This window comes from Acyrthosiphon pisum, chromosome A1 (assembly GCF_005508785.2).
Source record: "Acyrthosiphon pisum isolate AL4f chromosome A1, pea_aphid_22Mar2018_4r6ur, whole genome shotgun sequence".
Classification (NCBI taxonomy): Eukaryota; Metazoa; Arthropoda; class Insecta; order Hemiptera; family Aphididae; genus Acyrthosiphon; species Acyrthosiphon pisum.
Window position 1 is genome coordinate 167,521,746 of NC_042494.1, and position 26,644 is coordinate 167,548,389.

The 26,644-nt window shown below is 29.7% G+C and overlaps 1 protein-coding gene across 2 annotated transcripts in view; it reads right to left on the minus strand.

Moving 5' to 3' along the window:
* Positions 1-26,282, minus strand: part of LOC100160991 (inactive pancreatic lipase-related protein 1) — a gene marked incomplete at its 3' end in the record, with an annotated part of 32,055 nt that extends 5,773 nt beyond the window's left edge. Inside the window, 5 exon segments of one of the 2 annotated variants that reach the window (XM_001942721.3) lie at positions 4,744-4,924; positions 6,713-6,861; positions 10,004-10,274; positions 12,650-12,748; positions 26,052-26,282. In XM_001942721.3, coding sequence (XP_001942756.2) covers positions 4,744-4,924; positions 6,713-6,861; positions 10,004-10,274; positions 12,650-12,713 — 665 coding nt within the window. 2 annotated transcript variants of the gene reach the window in all.
* Positions 26,283-26,644: the final 362 nt, after the last annotated feature.

Genomic DNA, 26,644 nt, shown 5'->3' on the forward strand with positions numbered 1-26,644 from the left:
AAATTCATAAAAATTTTTCTTTTTAAATCTAAGATATGAAAATGTAATACAAGATTCCTTATAGGTTAATTTACCTTTATCAAAAAAAAAATGTCTATAAGAAACTCAAATTAAATTTTTATGAGCGTTTGAAATTCATATTTTTACAACATTTGATATTCACTCGATTTCTTACGTAAAGATTTTCTTATTTTATTGTAATTAAAAAACGAATGACTGTAGATACATGAAAATTTCACTGAATGTTTATATTAGAATTTTCAATACACGATAAAAATATGAAAATAACTTGACTCTTTTTGAGCTGCTTACGGACACTGTCATTTTTCAATTTTTTTAATTTTTTTTTCTATAAATATCAATAAAATTTTATTTGTTTGGTAAAAATGCGTGAAAATTTAATGCAAGGCTCCTGATACATTGTTACAATAGCAGTTGAAAAATATTACAAATACATAGGCACAATTTTTTTTTATAAGTATTTGAAGTTAAAATCTTGACAAAATTTACCAAATTTAAAATTGAATAATTATTTTGTAGTTAAAAATGTATAAAATGTTCAACTTTTATATCTAAGGATTGAAAATTTAAAACAAGATTCCACGTAAATATTTAATTCTGTTACCAAAAATTCTAAGAAATACATAAGCACAGTTTATTTTTATAGTCATTTTAAGTTCAAATTTGGACGAAATTACATATTAAAAAACCTGGAATAACTATTTTAGTTATTTTGTTGTGATTGTATAATATTATTTATGGGTACTTGAAACTTCTAAAGTATACTATTATATATCTATGATAGTACCACGGTTTGTTGTTGATGTATAACGCGTCACCTAATGGATATGATTAATTTGAAAATTATTAATAATACTGTAGATAAGTATACCTAAATATGTATGTCTTATACCCAGACTGACATACCGTCTCCGCTCAGAATCGTTTTTCTTATACAATGATATTATATCATTGAATTCAAATTTAATACTATCCATTATACAGTGAAACACTTGTAACCTACCGTATAGCAGAGCGACATCCACTTACCCACCTTTTTTATATTAACTTTTTCAGTCCCACATTATGATTGAATAGTGATAGTGATTTAAGATTTTTAGTAAATAGCTTTTTCCTTTAGAATTTTGCAATTAGATGAATTCTGCAATAAAACGATTTTTAGTTTTTATCGATTATCAACTGAATTATTATATCTAAAGATAACATTTTATTGTAAAATTGTAGGTAACACTATGGTACATATTTTGATGTTAGCTGCACTGTTCTAGGATCAAAATTGTCATTGCTATCACAAAAACCCCGCGAAAACTGTATGCCATTATAATGACAGCTGGGATTGAAAGGGTTTAGAAAAAAACCATTTAATGCTTATAAAGAAATGTTTGTACATATTACATTTTGTTACTTTTTTTATGATCATAATTCATAATACATATAAGTCATTAAGTATTAATACTATTTTTCAACAAATTTACGAAAACGATACCTACACATTCAGTTGTAATAATTATTTTTAACAAAAAGTTAAAATATAATAAATATTTTATATTTTATTTTTTTTATACAGTTAATTATACACAATGATAATATTTCAATATCAACTTAACACCCCTAAATTGAGTAAACAATTTGCTACTCTTCCACCCTGCTATTCCGCCTAAATACCCACGTGTTTGGTATTGTTATATACTCTTACAGGTATTTTAACCTTTCAAGGTCTTGCTTAATATTAGAAACGGCTTTTGTGGCTCTTAAATAAATTAGAGAATATATTGTGTTACCATACGTATACCTACAATATTGTTATTGTTATTAATGTGATCTGGTATAATAAATGTGGTATAATGTTTCATATTGATTATTTTTAAAACGTAAATTTTTTTTAAAAAAATTACAATTTTGCAATACCGTCATCATTATTATGCACACATATTATGATTTAAAAATTAAAAATACGGTTTTCTGTTTACCAAAATATAGTAATAATGATGACTACGTGTGTCTTTACGCAGAAAGACTTAACGTGCAAGAAACTGAGAATAATTATTATTTACGACAAATTGAGTATAGATAGGTATGTAAAAAATAATGTGCGCTTTAGATTAACTAGCTATCCATTCTGATACAACAATCCGTTATTGTTATACGTCCATTATAATATGCTAATTTGGTTTTAAAATATAATATTGTTTCTACGTTTTATTTTGTAATAGATTACCTACAACAACAGAACGCCCCGCTATGGGGCCAGTGATTCCATTCCAAAACCTAATCGGATGTTCCGGTTTTCGAATACAACACAATTTTAGACATCGGACGGTGTGCCGGTGAAAGGAGATAATTAAGTAGATTTTTCCTATATTTTGTCTATCTATTATCTCGTAGACAAATGATATTCACATGGTTCTTACTACTAAATTTAAAATGAATGTTGTATTATTTCTCATCCTAAATTAGCTGTGGAAAACTAAACAAACCAGACACGAGGTAATTTAACACTAGACACTCAACATTTCTAGAGCTATTTTTTTCCACATAATTATTGTAGTTATCAAAAATGACAGTTATGAAAAAAACTTTTGTTTTCGCCAAGCCCGGATTAAGGGGGGCCAGGAGGGGCCATGGCCCCCGGGCCTCGATACTTAGAATTTATTTAGGGGCCTCTAATTTGTCCATTACTTTTTTCGTTATAGGCTATGTACACTAAATAAATCACCTAAAAAAAATCGATGATTATTTAGCTAGGAAAAAAGCTTGTAAATTATAATTTATAATTTATAAATAAAGAGATACATTATCCATTATTTATTGCTATATACCTAATATCTATATATTATATTTATTAAATCAGGTACCTAATATTGAATAATATACAATACGTTCCAGGGTGAAGTGACCGGCCAACGTCATATAAAACTATGAAAGTATACCAAAAATGATGAATAAATACACTTTAAAGATTGAATCTAACTTTTTTTATTTTTTTAGTTATGGGCAATTCACTTTTTTTTTATCAAAACCATGCATATCACGCATTTGTTTATGTATCTTCAAAACTTTTAAACATTTTGACAAAATTTTATTTTTATTTGACTTCATTCCGGAACACATTATAATGTACATTAATATTTTTTTTTCGTACAGGGGCTTCATTAAAATTTTGGCCCCTGGGCCTCAAAATGCCTTAATCCGGGTTTGGTTTTCACTAATTTTTATCGTTACGATTTATTAGTTTTTACTATTTTGAATGACGACAAGCATTTTTATTTCCATAGCCGGGTGTAGAATATTTTTCGGATTTTCGAATTTTGAGTAGACAGAATTACCTATCTATAGTTATAATAGCATTTAAAGTTATGATGAGCCACTAATCCGCTCATCTAATCTTTTAATATTTATAATTGATTAACTGCCCGTTCTGAATTCGATTCCTACAATACTTGTAAAAATATTATATTTTTATGAAATTAAAAACGTATGTTGTCACTTGTAAAACAGTTAAAAAATCATAACTGCAATACAGCAAAAAATAATTTTTTTAAAAATTGTCGTGTTTCAATGACTTCAAATTTCGTAAGGGAAATATTTGAAATAAAACGTTTTAGAAATAATGAGTACCTTACGTTAAACCGACCTGCACTTATATAACATATTCCCAAGTTTCATGGACTCTGCGCGACCACGCGTCACGTGAGATAATAATTGTAAATTATAATACTGAGTCTAATGATATACCTTTAAAGTATGTTTGTACAATATGGAACGACAGTTTGAGTTGTTCATTATAGGTAGTTATTATACGCTGTATGATCGCATACTATTGTTTCCCGAAAAGTGGTTAATTTCTACTTATACTCGCGCCCCATCCAATTTTATTTGACAAATAATATATTATACAGGACAGCGCCGGTTCTTGGAAAATCTCAAGGACGAGGTTATTTTACATACGTATATTCTACACCCCTCACTTCTTTCTTTTTCCGTTGATAGGTACCTACACGAGAAGTAATTTTTTGAAGTGCTATAGACTTCAAGTAACTACACTTTGTATACATGAAATACGATTATATAATCTTTATAATAAATGTTGCCTAAATGTTTTGCAGACAACCAATATTATGATGATCATTATTATACAACTTGTTCCGGGGGAAGTGACCGGCCGGCGTCATACGATAGTGTACCTTAAGACTTGAGTTATGAGAGATGGGGGGAGGAGTCAAACTCTTATATATTTTTAGTTATGGACAATTTAACTTTTTTTTAACAAAACCGAACCTACTGCACATTTGCAGACATATCTTCAAAACTCTTCAACTTTTTATCGTAATTTTTTTTAAAGCTATTTCGGTGTGCTGTCAATCAACAACAACAAATTGTTTTTATTAAATTTAAAAAAGTAAAAATTAATTGTCGACAATTTGTATTTTTTAAAGCAATAACCAAACGCCGACTGCAGGTCACATCCCGCCGGGACACATTATAAAGAGTTGTATCTGTCTACACATACTATTTACACACAAACACATCGGCCAATGGAGAGGTGGAGGGGTCTCATTGGTCTCCCTCCCCTCACCCTTTAGAACTACCTCAGATACAGGGTGCAGTCGTCGTGATTTTCCACACATATGAAAAAACAGGAAAACGGAAAAACTCGGCGCACCCTGCTTGCATTGTCGTATAATTATTTATCAATTGGCTATGGCGAACTATATACGTTACCCCATCATGTGCAGCTTGTCGGGCGGAACTCCTCGGGGATGGTCGGCCAGGTAGTTGGCCAGTTGAGCGATGCACATGGCACAGAATCTAGGCGCCCATTCCACTTGGTTTAGACAAGGTATCTGCGCCAAACTCGAGTAGTCCACTATGATTATATTGTAGTTTCCCCGAGTGAAATAAGCTGCAACACACGATAAAATGTTAAGAAAAAACTAAAAAAAAAACTCGAAGACGTGAACGTGATTCACAGATTATTGAAATGTAATCACGAGGACTTTACGGCTTGACTCATCGAGTATAACAATAAGCTTCTTTATTACCTACTTAGATGATATGTATTTAGGTATTAAAGTTCTGCAGATTTTCGTGATAAAAACTGTTCAAACGAGTTCTTACCAATCACCCTTTTTCTACAATAAATTGTTAAGCACGTGACTTTTTTGAAAATGTAGATGTCTCTAAATCGAAATTTAAATGTCGGTTATTAAACTTTATGTGATAAAATCCTCAATAATGGTTGCACCATATAAATTAGAAGTTATATTCATTTTAGTACTAGGTATAACCTACTTGTTATGCTCAGACAATTTTTACAAACATATAAAATGCTTATTATTTAGTATTATGAATTACGATAATTTTCAAATAATCATATATTTTGGGATTGTTATAGTAATATTCTTACCTACTAGTCAGTACATAAAGTCTAATAGTTTATTAGAAACTATGCGTTTAAATTTTGATTGAAGTATTTTCACCCACAACAAAAAAAAAATAATCTGATTAACATTAGGTATACATAGTAAAAAAAGGGTAGTTCTCATTTTAATTTTTAATAAAACAATTTTGTGTTGACACTGGTCAAATCCGGCCAATCTTTAAATGACATAACAATTTAAGTATTTAAAATTTAAAATGTAGTACTCAAGTACCTATACTTAAGAGTTAAGAGTTCCGAAAAACAAGAATTTTAATAAATTAATTACCGAAGAAAAAAACTGTGAAAAAAGAATGTTCCTGGCGAATCACTCTGTATAATATCTTAGTTTAAAATTCATTAATATTCCAATAAATATACACTCAACGAATTTCTCAATATAATATAATAATATAATCGAATAAAAAATATATTTTACGGTCGATAAAAATTAAGCCGAACAAAATGAGTCATAGCGAGTATATTATTACAATATTAATTTCACTAACTAGTTTTCGTATACCTTAAATACCTATCGAAAAATTATTCAACGGATGTATATTTTATTTGTTAAAACAATAAAATGTATAGATTTTAAATTAAATACGGAACCTCTGTATAGTGATCATTTTAATCGTCAATTGAATGTAACATATAGCATCGTTGGATATTCATAACGTCGGGCGATGGTAAACTATTCCAATTTTTAAAACTACTAAATTCTCCCAGGCTTACACTATTTTTACCTGAAGGAAGTCTGGAAATAATATGACGTAAGGTCTCCCTAGTTGTTCTGAAACAACAACACCAAAAATTATAGATTATAGTGACCAAAAAAATAGACACCTTGAGATATTTAAAATCTAAATATATTCATATAGGTATAATTATAAAACTTAAATTAAAATGTCGATTTAATTTGAAATTTATTTAAATTTATATTTTTTTTATCAATTATTTTACTAATAATTTAAATGGTTAAATTTTTGAAATGAGATTCAATAGTGTATATTAGATTTACGAAAAATCGTTATGTTCATATTATTATAAGCTAATACATTGTAATGCGTAAACGAAGTTATTACAAGCTCGGGAGAGCTGTTTACATATTATACCCTTCGGGTAGTATACTCGAGTAGATCCGGGAGAGCTTACAAAATGTACCCACCACCCGAGACACCCACCGTGGTAGTTCCATGAAGTATAGATCCGGGGAGTTAACCATCGGAAGAGTTTACAATCGCCCATATAACGTCGCTGCAGCGGACTTACCGTTCCGGAGATCGGTACTAGGCGACAGGTTTCGGCCGCCTTGGAATCCGTGTATGATAATCTTGACCGGATGTTTGGGGTTGAAATGTGACGTGTACAGCGATTCCGGGTCGGTCACGTCCATCAAGTCGGGATTGTTCTGCGTGAGTCTGAAACAACGAGCAGTTAAATAATATATTATTATTATTATTATTATTATGGTTATTTCGGCGTAAACGAAAGCCTGCACGAAACGAGAGAAAGTATTATGATAATAAAATATAATATATTATCGTAATACGACCTACGCGTGCTACGCTGTGTATTTATTTATAATATATATATGCATAGTCATAATCGCACGACGACCATCGTAATGAAATCATAGCTGTTATAATTCTGAGGGTTTTACTTTTTTTTCAAACCGTGTTTATTCGGAATTCCGTGAGTTGAAATGATATAGTTTGGAAGGCATGATGGGGTAGAGGAGTACATGGTGTAAATATAAATGAATATGAGATAATAGATGGACAACGGATTACTTCCAACGTCAAGCATGACATATACGACCATAAATAAAACGTGTTTTGAATATTTTTCGTAGGTAAATGAGATGATTTTTTAAAAAGAAATCTGCAGCGATCAATAGATAATACAGACGGTCATCGGTTTAATAAACGTGTTTCTCAAATTTCGTCTGCGTCACTTATTTGTCTAGAAAAGCAAATCAATTTCAAGTCGAAAATAATTTATTAAATATATATAATATCTTATTTTACTTTTTCGTATATAGTGAAGTTTTTTTTAAGTCGTACTCAAAATTGGTACAGTTTTCAAGAGGTGCAATGGAGCAAGTCATGTGCGGTATAATAGCACATTATTTACACATATTTGTTCAAGTATATTATATTATTTATATTATTACACGCAGAATAATAATATACATGGTATAATATAATGTTCTTCTTTTATATTATTTCTCCATCGAAATATTATATATTTTTCTTCACTGATAAATAGATACTTTACTTTGTATATAAAGCGTAAAAGTGTTTTAAGTCTTAAAGTTTAAGACTACGAACGTAATAAACGGGTATTGGTATAATTCATTTTTAATACGATTGACCAATATTCCTTTAAAGATAACTGTTTTTTTTTATAGTTACATTTTATTATTATTATTATTATTATTATTATTATTATAACGATATTCAACAACATATTTTAGATGATACAATAATAAATAATGTTGATTATAATTTTAAGTAATTATTCATGGGTATAATTAATTTAAACATAAAAAGTTTGAGATTTTAAAATTGTATTTGTATTATGAATTTAACTTTGTCCTTCTACCACATATATTACATGTTACATTATCCTTCTTACATCATTTTATGAGTTTACATTTTAAATCATACCAAATAAAGCTGGTATATAGTTTGAACGAATCTGACGTTGTAAAATTAACTTGTGACAAATTAACCGAATGTACTAAGAATCGAATATTGATTCAATATATATTTAAGGGGCGTTTCTAGGATTTTGTTTTTTTTGGTGAGGGGGAAGCTGATAGTTTGTTATATAGGGCCAGGCTTAACTAGGATCAATTTAGTATGCTGATGGTGTTAATGTATTCAATTTTGGACTTTTTCAGAGACCTGCACCATACAAATAACAATACATTTAATACATACCTACGAGTAGTTACGTCTTATAAGTAAATAGAACACTTTGAAATATTTTTAAATTTTTAATTATCTGTATCCCCCCTCAGACTTATGGTTATGCCACTACAATACCTGATTGGATCGGTAGGAGAATTAACAGCTTAGATTAATACAACATGATATTGAAGATAGTTTATCTTCCATATAGTGGTCATTAAATTAAAGAGCAAGTCAAAATGATAAAGCCCAGTTCCTCGGTATGATTGGCTGGGGCTAACTCGTTACCATTAAGATAGTATTTGCGTGTACCGTTTTTTTTTTTTTTTTAAATAGTAATTAGAAAAAGAAATGTAAGCATAAGTAAATAATTTGTTATATTCACTGCAATGCAGTCATAAAACCGATTGAGATCGTTTTGAAGCAGTTCCGCATCACGTAGCGTATATTAACGATCCGAAACATTTTAATATCATTTGTTGTACTTACTTAAATGGCGGGAAATAGGAAAAAACGAAAGAAAAAAATCCCGTCGTCTATCAGGTTTCGATATAAAAATAATTCACACACACAGCAGAAAGAACTAATTAAATATGTAATTAATAACTAATGTATACTGTACTGTATAACTCGGTATGTCGTATAATTTTTTTCCCAATAAATAGGTAGGTACTTTTTAGTTAATTTTTTTTAATATTCCTACACGGTTTTTCAGCAGTGACATTACGTCAGCTGTCAGTTGTAACCTGCAGTCTTGTTAAGAATACTCTTCAAATGTATTCAGAATACGCATTTGAATACTTTCTTTTAAGTGTATTTAAATACGAATACCTTTTAAATGTATTCAAAATACTTACACAAATACTTTTTTATAAGTTCAATAAATGAATAATTAATAACCAATAATTCAATAAATTCAAGAACAAGTCGACTAACCACTACTATCCACGCCATGAAGTACTATATTATTGAATAGTTTCTTTAATCAAGACAACCAAACCCTCTTATGTATCCCTCCATCTTTTGTGCTTATTGTAAAAATATTTTATACAGATTGTACAAATTAAAATAAATATGAAAAAAAAAGTTTAATAACATTAATACCAATATCTTGTATTCAAATTATAAACTACTACCACAGTACCACTCATTAAATAAGAAGAAAGACTATATTTTAAAGATTCAAGATAAATACCAATCCAACCAGTGATGATCAGTATCGTATATGACATGGTATAATATAGGAGTGAGGAGCCGATGGGCGTTCAGTGTTTATTCATTCTGTTATCTGCTTGTATTTTGGCGAAACCTTATTTAAACCTTATTTATAACCTAATTTATCAGAAGTTAGAAACATTTTAAAATAATATTTTAGAAACAAAATTTAAAATAGTATTTTAGTAATTTCGAGATATTAGTAATCAGAATTTGGAGTAGACCACGAGAATTAAAAAAAAAGTGTTTAGTATTCTAGAATAAAAATACAAATAAAAAGTATTTTTTGAGTATTTAAAATATATTGGTCGAAAAGTATTTGAAATACAAAAAAAGTATTTAAGTACAAGCATTCGAATACTTAACAAGACTGTCTACCTGCATGTTACAACTTGTAGGATTATTATTTAGCATTTTAACTATAGTATACCTGGTGTACAAGTAAAACTGGATCTTCGGATGAGGGCACGTGAACGGAGGTTCGACGCACGACGAAGAGTTGAACAGCTCTTTGACCGAGACCGGCGGAGTCGGCGTGGTCTGTTTCTGGATGGCGTCCTGCTGCTGTTGCTTGGTCGGGCGGCCGATGGCGTTCGCCGCAGGACCTCCGTTGGCGGAGGCTACAGGTATGGCGCGCCCCTTCGGCAGTGGCGTCTGAAGTCTCGCTGCAGGGAAGTCTCTACCCTGACACAGTATTTCGCCTGAAACGCGGAAACGTTAGGTCACGTACTTGCGATGTATAATATTTAGGATGGATGCTTATTATAGGCGTTTGCGCATTTGTCTCCTTTGATATACATATGTTGTTAGGTAGTAAAAGTAGCAGTGAAGTATGGACATATATTTCGTAACCTTTACGTGACAATAAGGTAACATATTATAATAAAAGGTGACATTTAAGCATGCTCACCCTATATTTTTGTGCTTATCATATTCAAATTCTGATTTTTGAAACTTTTAAATACACTTGAAGGCCATATTTTCGAATGCTTGAGTTTTTTTGTGCCACTTAACGATGATGGTCCTGTGTCCTGTGACAATACAAACTTCTTTTCTTCAAATAGAAACCTGCACCCTTTTTCACTTTTAATTATTCAGCAGATATTTTTTATTGAGAAATTTGATATATCTAAATTAAAATTCGAACCAGTAGATTTTGAGTTATGTAACTTTGTGAGCTAAGGATAATATATGTATGTGGTAATAGATTAAGTAGATATGGAGGGGGCTTAGACGATTTTAAAACGTTAGTTATAACTAACAAGGTACTAGAGATTAATTAAAATAAATAATTTTTAAAAATGGTCCAAGTATAATAAATTCTATAATACTACATACAATATTATACCTAATATAATTTATATTTTTGTAAATACATTTTGGTACCTACACTCATTTGAATTTTAATTTAGATACAACAATATTTTTAAGAACATCATTCTAAAAAAAATTGCAGTAAAAAAGGGGGGCGGGTTCTCATTAGAAAAATGGAAGTTTGTATCACTACGGGACACTACTCAAGTTGGACAAAAAATATCAGGTTTTTGAAAATATGATATTCATACTCTTTAATAGTAACTATACTTAAAAATCTTGATACTCATAATATGAATAAATGTATCCGATTTAAAGGGAAAATGGGGAGAGGCTATCATTTTACTGATAACAGTAAGTTATAGACTGAATTCTATAGTTTAATAAATCATTTTTTATTTAAATTTTATAGTTATACATTATTATTTTATAAATTGGCTTAAAAATAATTATTTTTTTTAATATCTCTACTTTGACTAAGATTCATATATTTGATATTTCACACCATATTTTGTCGTTTTATAGGGCATATTAATAAACATATTAATATACCTATTAAAATGTATCAATATATAATTTAGTGCGTTAAAGTCTTTTTATGTATGGTAATGTTGGGCCCAACAGCTGTAATCCAAGATTTCGAGAACATAATAATATGATCATCTCACGAAACGAAAGCTCAGCGACGTTGTAGATATTCGTCATCGAACACTCCATTTCGTAATGAATAGATTTACCGAAACCAAAACAAATAGTTCAATTTTCTAACGCATGTGCTTTGTCAATTTCTATTTTTGGGATGCCCCAACCCCCCATTTTACTGACTTATATGGAGCCGTATTTTCATCCCCACCAAAGCTAAAATATATCGAAAACTAGTTATAACATCGTAGCCTATATGTTGGTCGTACACAATCATTATACATCTGCAGCTGTAATATATAGGCACTGCACAGATTATATCTTATACTTAATACAGTTAAACCTCCCCTAAAGGACATCTCTTAACAGCAGATGTTTTCTTGGGAACCAACTGCAAACTCTCTACAATCTGGACCCTCTGATTTCTTTTAATAACTGACACCTCCGAAAAACGGACGAAATTTCAGTGACTTAGAGTTTATGCGGTTTTTAGAGGTTTCATTGTACCTATATATTTTTTTATTTGAATTATGTATATACTATTATTTTACCTATTAACATTAAAATATTTTACGTCTTTAATAGTTTAACACGTATTATTGTTTATTTATTTTAATATTTTGCACTATATTTTTACGTTTCATAGGACATTTTAATAAGTATATATTATATTATATTTAAATTTATTTCTGCATAATTCAGTGCATTAAAGTCTTTTTATATGGTAACGAAAAACGATTACTTATTTTTCCGTTGACGATATTGTCGTTTGAACATTTAAGAAGTGAGGGTGAGATTTGTTGATTTCTATTTTTTGAACCATCTCCCCTCCCCCTCCCCCTCTATCTTACAGCAGGTTTTTATGGATCCGTATTTTCATCTCCGCCAAAACTAAAATTTATCGAACACTCGTTATAACATCGTTGCCTACACGATAGTCGTGCACAATAATTATACAGCTGCACTGCTGCAGTTGTAGGCACTGCACAAACTAAATCCTATACTAAGATATATCATTAAAATATATATACATATTTTAATTATATAATTAGTGATATAATATGATATGATTAAATAGGTAATAACACCGCAGTCGACTCGAACGACCACGCGCACGTACCGATTGCGACGAACGTGAACAGGTATAGCAATGTTTGGTAACTCGTGATTGTATGGCCGGCCATGGCTCTTTCATGTTCATGCTTGGTGTCAGATCATTCTGGAAAATAAAAAAAGACGAAGTGATATTAATGATTGCAATATTTTTAATTGATGCGAGAATTAGGTAAAAAAACAACTATATTGTCTCGCGGTCCAAGATAAAATGTAGTTATTATAATATTACAAATAGGTACTCTTTATTATACTATTGTCACGTATTTATAACGTTATTATAGAGTGTCCCACAAATTATGCACTTTTTGGTGGCATTTTTAAATCTCTTTTTGGCACCACTGTTCTCGGCCAGGATATCGTTTAGCCGGAGATGAATCTGAATTATGTAAATAAATAGAAATAAATGCATTTTCGTAAAAAAAATTTACAAATTTATTCATTATTTGAAAAGTATACATACTTTATGGGACACCCTGTACACATGGCGTCGACAAAGTTGCTATTTTATTTCTTTTCCACGCGTATGACGACGATTTACCCAATTCCATTCGATGCATAAAAATAACGTTAATTGTCGAGGTCGTATTTTTAGAAAGCTCACATAACAAATCATTAAAAATGTTACTTAAAATTCAGGTTGCAAAAAGATTTAATCGACATTCAATTTTTTAATAATGTAAATGTACGTACCTACTTGGTACACCTAACCTATACACACTTCAACATACCTTTGCATACGTACCCAAATAAAATAGATACAGTACAATATTATTGTAAAATGTTGATTGAACATACAATACTTTTTAAGAATAAACGCGATCGTATTTTGTAATATTATAAACACAATATATTGTAGTATGATGGACTAATATTGTTCGTATAAAATTACTTAGACGTTTCCACATTGATCATAAATAGGTAGTAAAAATAAAACTTTTAGTTTAAACCGAAACGAATTAGAGGTTGTGAGCTGGTCATAGTTCAAATTATATTTTAATTTTTAACCATATGTATCATAATATCGAATTCGAAAGTTTTGAAATCGATGGCATTAACCATTTCTAAATCACGTTTCCGGCGTTGTCTGTTGTTATTATTTTTTATTAAATTTAATTTCAATGCGCTTATTGTTCACGTTCCGAGCACAAAAGTTCGTGAGACAATAATCTGCGCATGCGCATGTGCAGTTTATCAGTGAACTTCACAATGAATTGTCATTATAATATATGAATACGTATATACACACTACACACACACAAATATATAGAAGTATTTGACAAAACAAACGACACAATGTAATATAATTTAATTAATATATTTTATGGGAATTTTGGTCCTGCCCGGGAAATTTGAATCGCGAATAGGTACGAACAAATTATTTGTTGTGCAATATTTTGTGTCATGACATTTATATTACTAGTAATTATAATTTTATTATTACCTTTTTATTATATTGTGAATATTTTAAAACAATTAATTATAATAATAATATTGTGTTTATAAATCTAATATTAATGACACAAAGCCATATGAAATAAAACAATATAAGTTATTGTTTGATATTATATTAAAAACGGGTCTTTAGAATCTTATCATTACCTATTTATTTGTACATTGTACACGATTTACCTATACTATAGAATGACACTTAGAATCGCAAAGTCTGTCTGTCCTACATTTGCATTTATTTGTTTTGCAGAACTATCATCATTATTATAATTGCTTTAAAATAATCCGAATATAATTAAATTATAATCAATAATAATATATATCATAATAATATATATCAATTCCTTTTTTCCATCAATATTGTATAATATTCATTAATCATTACCTATTATAGTATAGCCAGTATAGGTAATGCTAAATTTAATACAAAAAACAATTTGTTTGTATTCGCGATTTGATTCGATTTCAGGACAGAATATTCACAAATTTCAATGCAAGTACCCGGTATCCACGCCGCCCGTAACACATTGTATTGGGTTCAAGGTGGCGCTTACTATAATATATACACTCTTTTCGTCGCGACAAGTTCGTTTGTTTTTGGAAAGTCTGAGAAATTGTAACCCTCGGTCGCCCGCGCCACGCGTTTATTAGGTATTATATAGATAGGTACCTATATTATATTATTATAAATATATAATATGCTGCAGCAATAATAAGCGCGCGCACACGTCATATTATTATTATTGTGGCCGTGCTCGAGTGTTCCACTGTCCAACCGGTATTAGGTATTATACCGCGGTAACCAGCCCGCCGCAGTGATGTAATTGCAGAAACCCGGGCGTACAACCGGGTCAAGGTTGCAGTTATAATAATGTTATATTATTTTTTTACTTTAGCGTTTCTTCATTACGATTTCGAGATGATTGCTGAAAATGTTGCCGATTCACATCGCGGTGGACGGCGAAGATCAATCCGGCCGAGATTCGATCCGTCATCTTCGTGCAACCGCGACGATAATAAACACAAATTATAATATAGGTAGGTGCCCATACACACACATAATGTACATATATAGGTACTAACCTTTACTTACCTATTATTATTATTATTATTATCGTGGCTACTTAGCTAATTTTACTGGACCATAAAACATAATAATCATAATAATAATATGTGTATACAGCTCGACCGCAAAAGAAAGATAATGACATTGTGCATGTATAATATTTCCAACGGGTGTTTAAAGCTGCTGCAACGACCTTGCGAATAATGCAACACACATTATGAGACTCGCGGGGTGAAGTGTACAGGGTGTAACAGTATGACCTCGACAAATTCAATAACTTTTAAATATTTAAACATTTTTTTTTTTTTATATATAAATATAATTTATCTACTCGCGCTACAAGTAAGAACAGCATACAATATGATTTTTTTTACTTTTTAATACTGAAAATTTAAAATTTAAAATTTAATTGCATTTTTTTTTGAAAAATTCAAAATAGCCAATTCGTAAAACTAATTTAAAAAAAATTTCGATGGTAACAATATTGATTTAAGTCAAGTAGTTTTATTTAATTTATATATTTTTTTAAATTTTTTCAAACATCAATATTTTTTTAAAGAATTTGAAACGTACCTAATAACTTTTTTCAAAATATTCTTTTTGGAATAAGTATTATATTTTTCAAATTATTTACTAAACATATAATTTACATAATATTTTTTTTCATACGTTTAACTATATATAGGTAGTCTCAATTTTTTATCTTTATTTGTCAGGTCTTTCTGTTACACTCTGTATATTTGAGACATGATAATATTATTATATTGTGTGATTCGTTGAAAGCGCCACAACCTTCAGATCCAGTTTAATGTATAGTGACAGGAAATGCTATGAATTTTGTAAAAACTCCGACAAGTAATAATATTGTATTACGTAGGTATTATAGGTATACCTCCTAAAGGAACACTTAGTCATAACATAGGGGAAAAACGCAAAATTGTTCAAGTTTGAAATGCATCACTCATTAGTGGGATAATATATCATGATACCACGATACGATACAATCATCGGCATCCTTCAGACTTAATTAAAAATAATTTTCCTTACTTAGTTTATTCCGCTTTTTTATTTTAAAAGGATAATCTATGTAGTAGGTAGTGTTTATAGCAATTCAAATTTAAATTTGACGATTGTATTATAAACAAAATAATAGCTCTTCGGATAATATTTTGCAAATAATAAATTTAAATCTTTACATTTATCTGGCATGCTAATATGCAATATATGTTTCATTAAAATTTCGCCGCTAAAAACATGTTTATAATTTAATATAATATACTTAGGTACCCGTTTGCATATAACATTAGGTACAGCAGAAAAACATAATTTTTTTGTTTAAAATCAAAATATTATAACATAGACAGAGAGATTTCATATGGGTATGATATAAATTATCAAACGGCATAAACGAACAATTTACGAACAATTTGCAATAGAAATAGAGAGACCTTGGCATACATTTACTCCAATTTGTTTTTCAATAATATTTTATATATTTGCGTGTGTGTTATATAATGAATTATAATAATATGTACTCGCACATTTTATACATTTTTTCCATGGAAATACGGAATGAATGATATTTTTAGGTAGACCACAAAATAAAAACAAAATAAATATTTATTGTAACTTACATTTAACTACGATTTGTTGTGTAAAATAGTTATTAATGTAGCAGTTATTAGAAAACATAATACAGGTACTTAAATAGTCAAATTACATAGATAAGATCACTCGAGCGTACAAGACAAATATGACAATTATGACAACAAACATCTTTGAGCCGATAACCTTAAAAACAAACGAAAGGAAGGAGCCAACATATTATTGGTATATATTATTTTATATACTGGACATTTTAAATTATTAAAATATGCCCACAAATATCGGTGATAAGAAATTTCTAGAAATAATAATATATACCTATGTGTAAAAACAGTATGTTAGGCAAATGGCAATATTTATTAGGGTAAAATTAAAAGTGTAACTAATATGGACATGTATTATGTATACAAGGTATAACAGAAAGATCTGAGTACCTGACAAAGAAAAGAACTTTTCAATATTTAAACATATATTTGAGCTCCACATACATATATTTTATAAAATACCGAAAATTAAAAATAAGCAATTCGTAAATATAATTTTTTTTTTTAATATCAATATTTTTTTGGAGTAAATTAATAATATGAAACGCAATCACTTTTTTCAAAATATTCTTTTTATGAATTTCCTGACATAAGTATATTTCTTAAATTATTTACTATCCATATAGTTTTCATCATTTTTGTCGTGCGTTTCATACTGTTACCAATTTTTATTTTTATTTGACGATGTTTATTTGACAAATTGACATGTATTATTCTTTTAAACCCTGTATATATAGTAGTTGGAGTTTTAATTATAAAGATCACGAAAAAAAAGAATTAACAACCAAGAAAATCGAATCCGAAATCAAGTGAGTGTTTTTACATCAACTGTTAATAATATGCGTATATGTATATTATAATGATATCACACTTTATAGTAACTATAAATAGAGCATTATCCATTGTTCTTTGCCGTTATTTTCTAATCTCACGAAAATTAATTCGTTTTTACGGAAGACTGAACTGTGATGTATATTTCTCGTACTGCGATCTCGACACCACAAGTGAAATTTTGGTAAGCACTTTGAAGACTTATATTATGCATAATAAATAATAATGGTATTATAGTATTATATTACATAACGCCATCGTCGTAATAATAATAATAATATTATGCACATATCACTGATCTATTGTAATAGCACATGACACGGTTAAAAGTACTTTTGTGTTAATCAACACATTCGTGGCAATTTGTTATATTATGAAAAATCCGATGAGATTATTATTATATTATAGTGATATTGTGTATACGTTTATAAAAATATTATATCGTCATGGACTCAACTTTTGGGGTACCTACCTACCTGCGATGTTTGGTAATAACAGTGACTATATTATAATATACGTACACTAATAATGTAGGTGATATAATTATGCATCCGTTGACTGTTACCAAAGACATTTTTAATAAATTCAACAGATAGTAGGATACAACTAGCGGACCGTTCTAATGATTACGATCAAAAGATATTTTATTCTTAAGAGGAAGCCACAACATGATTTTCGTTTGAGGAAAAGAATCGTTTAGGTATGGTGTGATACTTCTGTATAATGAACACTATATAGCATATTACACAATTAAGACAAATGAATAAAATATAAAATACGTTATTATTTTCTATAATCTATACTAACGTAGTTGGGATATCGATTAGGTATTACAAATCAGGTGAGTACATATGACTATATGAGATTAATGTATTTATGTATTCCATATTGTATAAATTATCGACTTGGGCACAACATACGAGTTTATAAGTAGCTAACAATAGGGACATTCTTGAATAATAAACACAAATTATGTAATACAATTTAAATAACATCGGGTGGTAGGATAATATACTAGACTTCTAGAGGACCGCCGTTCTAATGGTTATTTTTTTTTTAGAAATAGGGGTTTTCATTAATATGGAAATTCATAATTCTAACTTTAATGCATTCCTCATACATTTTAGATAAGTTAAGTTATATTATTACTACAGTTTTGTATATCACCTAGTTTAGAAATAGGAATCAGGCACTATAGGTATATACTTTTTAAATAATAATGGATCGATCCATCGACAGAGATCAAACTATGCATTCTTAAGGGGTCGTCACACATTGAAGATTTTCGTCATACAAAAATAATCTTAACGTGTATAAAATACGTCTGTATAATTTCCTTTTTTAAAGACACAAATTGAATACGAATTTCATTCCCGTAGATACACGTTTAACAGTAATAAATAAGTAACACTATGTACACAATGTAAGAGTTTATAAGTAGGTACTTGATAACAGTGACAATATAATGTTCACAAATAATGTAACATAATATTTATATCTGTTATCAATGAAATTTTTAATAAACTCAACAGGTGTGAAGTTACCAGAGGATCGTCCTAATGATTTCGATCAAAAGATATTTATTTATTCTTAAGAGGAAGCCACTGATTTTCGTTTGAAAAAAAGAATCGTACAGGTATGGTGTAATACTTCTATACCTACATGTAATGACATAATGTAAACTATACACTATTACACTATATATACATTTGACGAGAATAAAAAAAAAAAATTAATTCGCTATTATTGTCTATAATCTATAATAACGTACCTAGTTTTAATTTCGATTGTTACAAATCGCGATGTATTTAATATGTATTCCGCATATTTATAGTAAAAATAATCGAACTAGGCCAATATACCCATTTATATAAATACCTACCTAATAACAGTGACAATATTATAATGTGATATTGTTTATATAACATAATCTACTATCAAAGAAATCTTTAATAACTTCAACATGTGGTAGGATATACTATAGGACCGCCGCGGCGCCCTTCTAATGGTTTTGGTCAAACGATGTATTACGAATTATACAAAGAGGACGTCACACACCGACGATTTTCGTTTGACAAAAATAATCGTAACGAGTGAGTAATAACTCTGTATAATGCTCTTAAACGAAGACACAAATTGAATACGAATTTCGTTAGATAGGTACCTACGCATTTAATACGCTATTATTGTATATGAACGTATAGTTGGAATTGCGACGGAGAGATTTAATTGGTGTTGTAATCGTTTCCTATTACGCATATACCTGTAATTTATTATTAACACTTTTCCATTGACATTGTGAGTAGGTTTTTTTTTTAAAAATCGATAGAATTACATTTTTTTTGTAAAAAACATACAGTGAAACTTCCTTATACAACGAACTTTCATTTAACAACATTTTTAGTTTAACGAATTATTTTTGAGAACCAAATAATTTTATTTTAACGAATTTCTCTATAGGTAGTTAATTTTTTTTTATTTGCCCATGAATCTTTGTAATACGGAAGTTTCAATATAGGTACCTAATATGAATAGGTATATAATTTTCAAAATTATGTTGTTTTCAGAAATCAAGGGATTATTATTACCTATACTTGTGAGCTACCAGCTATTGCGTACTTTAAAGTAAACTATATAATTTATTAATTCTAAGTATAATTTAAAATCAAACATATAGGTCCTCAAGCACGTTTGTGTACCAAATTCGCCATAAGGCGATCACACACAAGTCTTCATATGCGTTCTATCGTGCAATGATCACAACTGTAAAACCCATACTTCTGTATAAGTCTAATTTTAATTAATTTTAATAAGTTACAAACTACATTTACATAATATTGAACGAACTCGCAATATCCATTATTGATTTTGATACATTTGTAGCAATATTGATTTATCAGTTATCAAATTTGAGAAACAAACACGGACGAAGCTCTATTAAACAATTTCGAGCACACATTTACAATTCTCCAATATTATATTTTTATCTAGTTTCTCCTCCCGATTATGTGGGAACTATAATAGAGCAGTAAGTAAAGTTTGGTTACTAAGCTTTATAATAGTTATATAAATATAATAAATACATGTCAATACGATAAGATTAAATCCACGTCAATACGATGAGATTAAATCCATCTAAATAAATATCTACCATCAAATATATAGTTTAAATCTCTAAATGACAGATTATATGAGACAAATAGCTGCGTAAAACATTTGAAATTGTTTTGAAATCTGTGAAGAAGCCTCGAAAACAAAAAAATAACGCATTAATATTGTACTTTAATATTGGTTCATCGGATAGCTCAAAATCTATAACGACTTCTGAATAGACTGCAGTTGTATTATGTAATTTGTAGGTACGATACGTTAAAACGTATCAAAGATTCAAAACCGTCGTATTTCTTATAGGTAGTTAATTAGAGTTTGAGATAACTTATTGCACGGATTACAAAAAGTGATATTCGAAAAATTTGAGAGTTTTGAGTTTTTTAGACAAAGCAGTACAAATTGGCTGCTTATTGGGAAGTGGATGGGATTTGTAACAAATTATTGAAATCAAATGAGTGTCTAATTTAGAGTAGAGGTATTCAAACTGTGCGTCACGGGAGTTAGCGAAGGGAGCCACATCAAGGAACCGCAAACCAAAATTAATGTACCTATAGTATGATTACCTATAGTTCATTTCTAGTAGGTACCTACTAAAGTCATTATTACTATATGATCATTTATCCCCCTTAACTCTAGAGCATTTTTTTGCTACTTTTAATTGCATATTCCGGACATTTTTAATGCAACAAGTCCCGAACCTTACAGTCATATTATATGATTATTATGTCCAGGCGTAGTGAAGTCGAACAAAGTGAATTTTTTTTAAATATAATTTTTTTTCTTTTAAACGGCACAATTCTGTGACTTAATAATATCTCTGCTATACCTACACCAGCTGCACGATAAGAGCGGTGTAAAAAAAGAAATTGGTTTGCCCGTACGAAAAAAATTGGTCGTTATACCTACATTCGCTTTGCTACACAGAACGCCCACGAAATGCTATATGATATACATAATAGTAATAATACTATATTATAATACCTACCAATTGACAATTGGTAAGATAACCGTAATGCTTGGTAAGTACCAGTTGGGTACACGATTTAAAATGTTTATCTGATTACCGCAAAAATCTAATTGGAGCTACATTGAAACGAATTTAGATATAAGCGTAGGTATAGGCTCACGCAATATAATTTTGCCAGATTTTTTACAATGTATGTTTTGTATTTTTTTGTTACACCTATATTTTCCCGCAATTATTATATTTTTGAATAAAATTAAATATTTAATGTAATAGCAGAATTTTTCGCAAGGTCTGCAACTGCACACCATTCACACGACCTGTGCGCGGCTATGCGTCGGGACAAAGACTGATGTTACCGCGGTTTAAGATAAAATTTATGAAATCGAGAAAAAAATAGATTTAGTTTTCATTAAGAGAACGCAACCCGTGCATTTGTTGTCTACGTCTTGCACACGTACAACATGGTAAATCTGTTAATATAGTGTGCTGTTAGTTTTGATAACAGAGTGAATAATATTGACCTATCATCAATATTTCTAGGTAAGAACGTTATCTGTGCTCAAGCGTTGGCGATTTTTTTTATATTTTAATAATTTTCAAGGGACATATGAGCGCATTTTTAATTTATGATATTTTACCACATACCCATATAATGTTTGAGTTGTTTGAAACATCGAAAAAATCGCCGACGCTTAAGCACAGATAATGCTCTTACCTATGAGTTTGATATCTGGTCAATTCACTCAAATATCAAAACTAACAGCACACTGTTGAAATTTATTGAACGAAAATTTGCTAATTTCGTACATTTGTAAGACGGAGACAACAAAAGCATTGGTGGCGTCCTCTTAAGGACGTCGATGCCGATTTTTTCAATTTTCCAAAATTCTATACAATTTGAAAATTATATTTTATATTTTAGTTACTACCTTAATTATAATACTTTTCTAATAATCTACAGGTTGGTACCTATTTAGGGGGGGGGGGGTATTCAATACGGTGTATTATATCAATGAAAATGACTTCACAGAAAAAACTTTCACGTCCTGTAGAATAGTCGGATTTTGTTAATTTTTTTTTATTTAAAAGAAGAGAACATTATTCAGATCAGATTAAAGGCTAAATTTTTATTTTACTTTAACTAGTGGTAGAAAAATACGTTTAAAAGAACAAATGTTGTGCATTATTCAAATGCATATTTTAGCTTCTTAAATTATAATTTTGAAAATCTGGCTTTAATCCGACCTGAAAAATGTTCTCTTTTATTAAATAAAATAAAAATTAACAAAATCCGAATATTCTACAGGGCGTGAGAGTTTTTCCTGTAAGAAATATTTTTGTACTAAACAACACACCAGCTTCAATGCCCTTGAGGAAACGTCGCGTGTTCTTTCCCGTCTTACCAACGCATGATTACAATTTTAAAATACTCAAAATATTGTTTTAGTAAAATATCGCCCAAAAAAATCTTCGCCGAAGCCCTGCAGGATAGTATAGCTACAATAGTGTACTTATCTTTCAACTCTATTATTGGTCAATAATATTCATTCTAATATTAAGAATGACACGAGTGAAATGCGATCTTCTGAACGCAAAATTTGCCACGCTAAACGGAGACAACGCAGCGAGCGCTTCCTCTCAAGTATAATATTATAATTTTTATTATTATATGGAAATTACGAGTTACGGGAAAATGTATTTAAAATAGTTGATAAAATCTATATTTTTTGGTGCGATATCGGTATTTAGAATTTATGTTGTTAGCCGTAAGCTCTAATTTATGCGCTAAAAATTTACTAAATATGCATTCAATCTATTTGCTTAAACACAGAAAGAGGTACCTATATGTATACCTACGCTTGAAAACAGTTTTTTTTATTCGTTGAGTTCCATATTTTTACATTGAAAATTCCAGTAATTTTGTTTTAAATTATACGAGCTTCAAACCATAAAATATACGTCTTTCGAATTCATAATTATAGGTATATGGTGCAAGATTAAAATCTCAAACAAATGTTCGCGTTTTGTATAACGAAATTTCTTATCAACAATTACTATGCATTACAAGTTGTTGGTAAAATCAACAAATATATGAGCTAAAAAAATCATAGAATCTCTACGATGCAAAAATATACACTAAAAACTTTAGAAATTTCGTAAAATACCTATTAATAGAAGTAAGTAACCAAATAAATCCAATTAGCAAAAAAAAAAAAAAATAATAAAAACATGCAAATGCAACTGCGAAGTTCGAGCCATGCGACTATAACCAGAACTGGATTAAACCATTCGTAGGCCTTATAATTATTTTGTGGCTCATTATGTTTTCAATTTTTTTTGTTTCTGCAAAACCATCTTTTAACAACAGTTAGAGACAATAACAATACGAAAACACCATTTTTGTGATCTGAGGTTAGAGGTTGAATATATCGATATATTATTTTTCATTCATCTACGCAAAGTCGGAGCTATATATATAAATATATAATTTAATGGTATAATATACAGAAATACATGACAGATAAATTAACTTTTGTTCTTATAAATGTTTAAACATTTTTTTTTTTTTTTTATAATTTATAGACAGTTAAGCTATAATTGTAATGTAGGTATATATATTTATTTATTTTTTAATACTAAACATTTTAAGTACCTATTATATTATATTATATTATTTTTTGGAAAAATCAAAAAAGCTATGTAAATCTAATTTTAAGACCAATTTTGATGGTAAAACGTTTATTTAAGTCAAGTAGATTTTTTTTTTAATTTTTTTAAAATACCTACCAATATTATTTTTTGAGTAAACTATAATTTGAAACGTAATATTTTTTTTAAAATAGGTACTTACGCTTTTCGGGAATTTCTTTAAATAAGTATATTTCTTAAGTTATTTATTATATCTACATAAAATAATTCTTATCACACGTTTAACTATTGTAAATTTTTTTTATTTGTCAGATATTTCTGTTACACCCTGTATACCTATGCCACGATATTGGCGAAAACGATATTATGATGAGCGGTTTTCATTTTGGCAAGATTTCTAAAATCACATATCGTTTGGTCGAGCTTATAATATATTATGTCATTTGGTTGAAATTTATATGGATATGACTAAGGCATTTCCAATTTTTAGAGGTTTAGGACTTTCTCTGCAGTTAATTTTAACTATTGTAGGGTTAAAATGTTTCTTGGACACAATTCATTCAAATATAATACTACACATTATGTGGTGTTCATAATATGATGTAAATCGTAAAAAAGCTAAAAGCCAAATACATCGTAAATAAACACAAATAATTTTCTTGACTTTAGAAGTTTGATGATAGATTAAAGTACTTTAATATCAAAGCTCACGAAAAAAAAAATGATCTTTTAAACCCTAATTTGCTATATATTATGTTGCACGAAGGTCATTGCTGCAGGGGAATATATACAAATAGACAATAATAATGTATGCGTTGACTTCGTGTTAATTAATATTTAATTTCACCCGCTACGATCGGTTAATTTCTTGCCCAATTGACGGATTATGCTCATAACTCGAGTCAAATTATAATTTATTACTCACGTTACGATTTATGATACAGGTTAAAGAAGTACAAGTATTTAGGCATTGATCGAATCTGCTTGTCTGTCGAGTGGCAAATGTCCCCGGCGATTCGACCCAAAATGTGGTATTTTTGGGCGAATTGTGTACCGTTCTATACCGTTTGGGAGAGCGTGTTTATTCTACCGAAAATACCATTTGTGCGAATAAGTATATAGATTATGGACATAGGTTTATTATAGGTAAATTATAATTTATATATTATATTGTACTGTACACAATTATATTATTATAGAGTTAAACGAATTAAAACAATTAAGCATAAATCACAAACAATGTATATAATTATTAATAATGAACTCTAACTTCAAAAATCGGTGTAATTATAAATGGGTACCTATATTATTATAGCATGGTAAAAAAATTAATAAAATAAAATCACATGCCCATCAAAGTCTATAATATATATATATCACTGACGTGGTTAATAATAATTTCAAACGCCCAAACGGTATGGAATAATAATATTATCATGAAAGTCACCCAAATTTGTTGGTGAAAAATTACACTCGCCCAAACGACCACCTGCGATGTCACGTCCTCACATAATATTACAGTACTAATGCAGAGTCGCGGGTCTTCGAGTAAAGTCAACGCGTCGGACGCATAATAATTGTTATTGTGGATATCACACAAACACGAAAACAATTCGATAAAAATTCATTACGACAATACGACAACACAGCGGCGTATTCGTGGAAAAGTTTCGGAGGTACTCACGTGCGAATTTTCCGGATTTTCCGAGTCTGTAAGGCGCGCGACGTACTCCGTCTCCGTCCGTGACCACCGCAGCAGCTAAGGCGCACGCGACCAGCGGGTAACTGAACGACTGTCGACTGTTGTCGTTGGCAGAAGTCGCGCGCGCGCGGTCCGAGTGAAAGTGAACGGAGGCGGCGGCGGCGTCTTAAATTTTTATTTTCCTACCGTTTCGTCCGAGCACACCGCGGTTCTGGACGTACCGTCTACATTTAATACTATTATATATTACTATTATTACTATTATTATTATTATTATTATTACTATTGTTGTTATTATTATTATAATCGTATTATTATATATCGTAATAACAATAATACACTCTGCCCCCGCGAGACCAACTCTAAAGTAAAATTCTATAATAATATATTATTGTTAATTATTATTACGATAACCGACCAACAATTTACGCATAGCAATTGACTCTTCTCGTAGGTTTTTCTTTTTCTTCTTCTCCTCCTCCTCCTCCTCCTCCTCATTCCGTGGAAATCACCGTCCCTTTTTTGGTTTTTCTTTTTACGGTTCGCAAATATGTAAGTGATGGACACAAATCGTC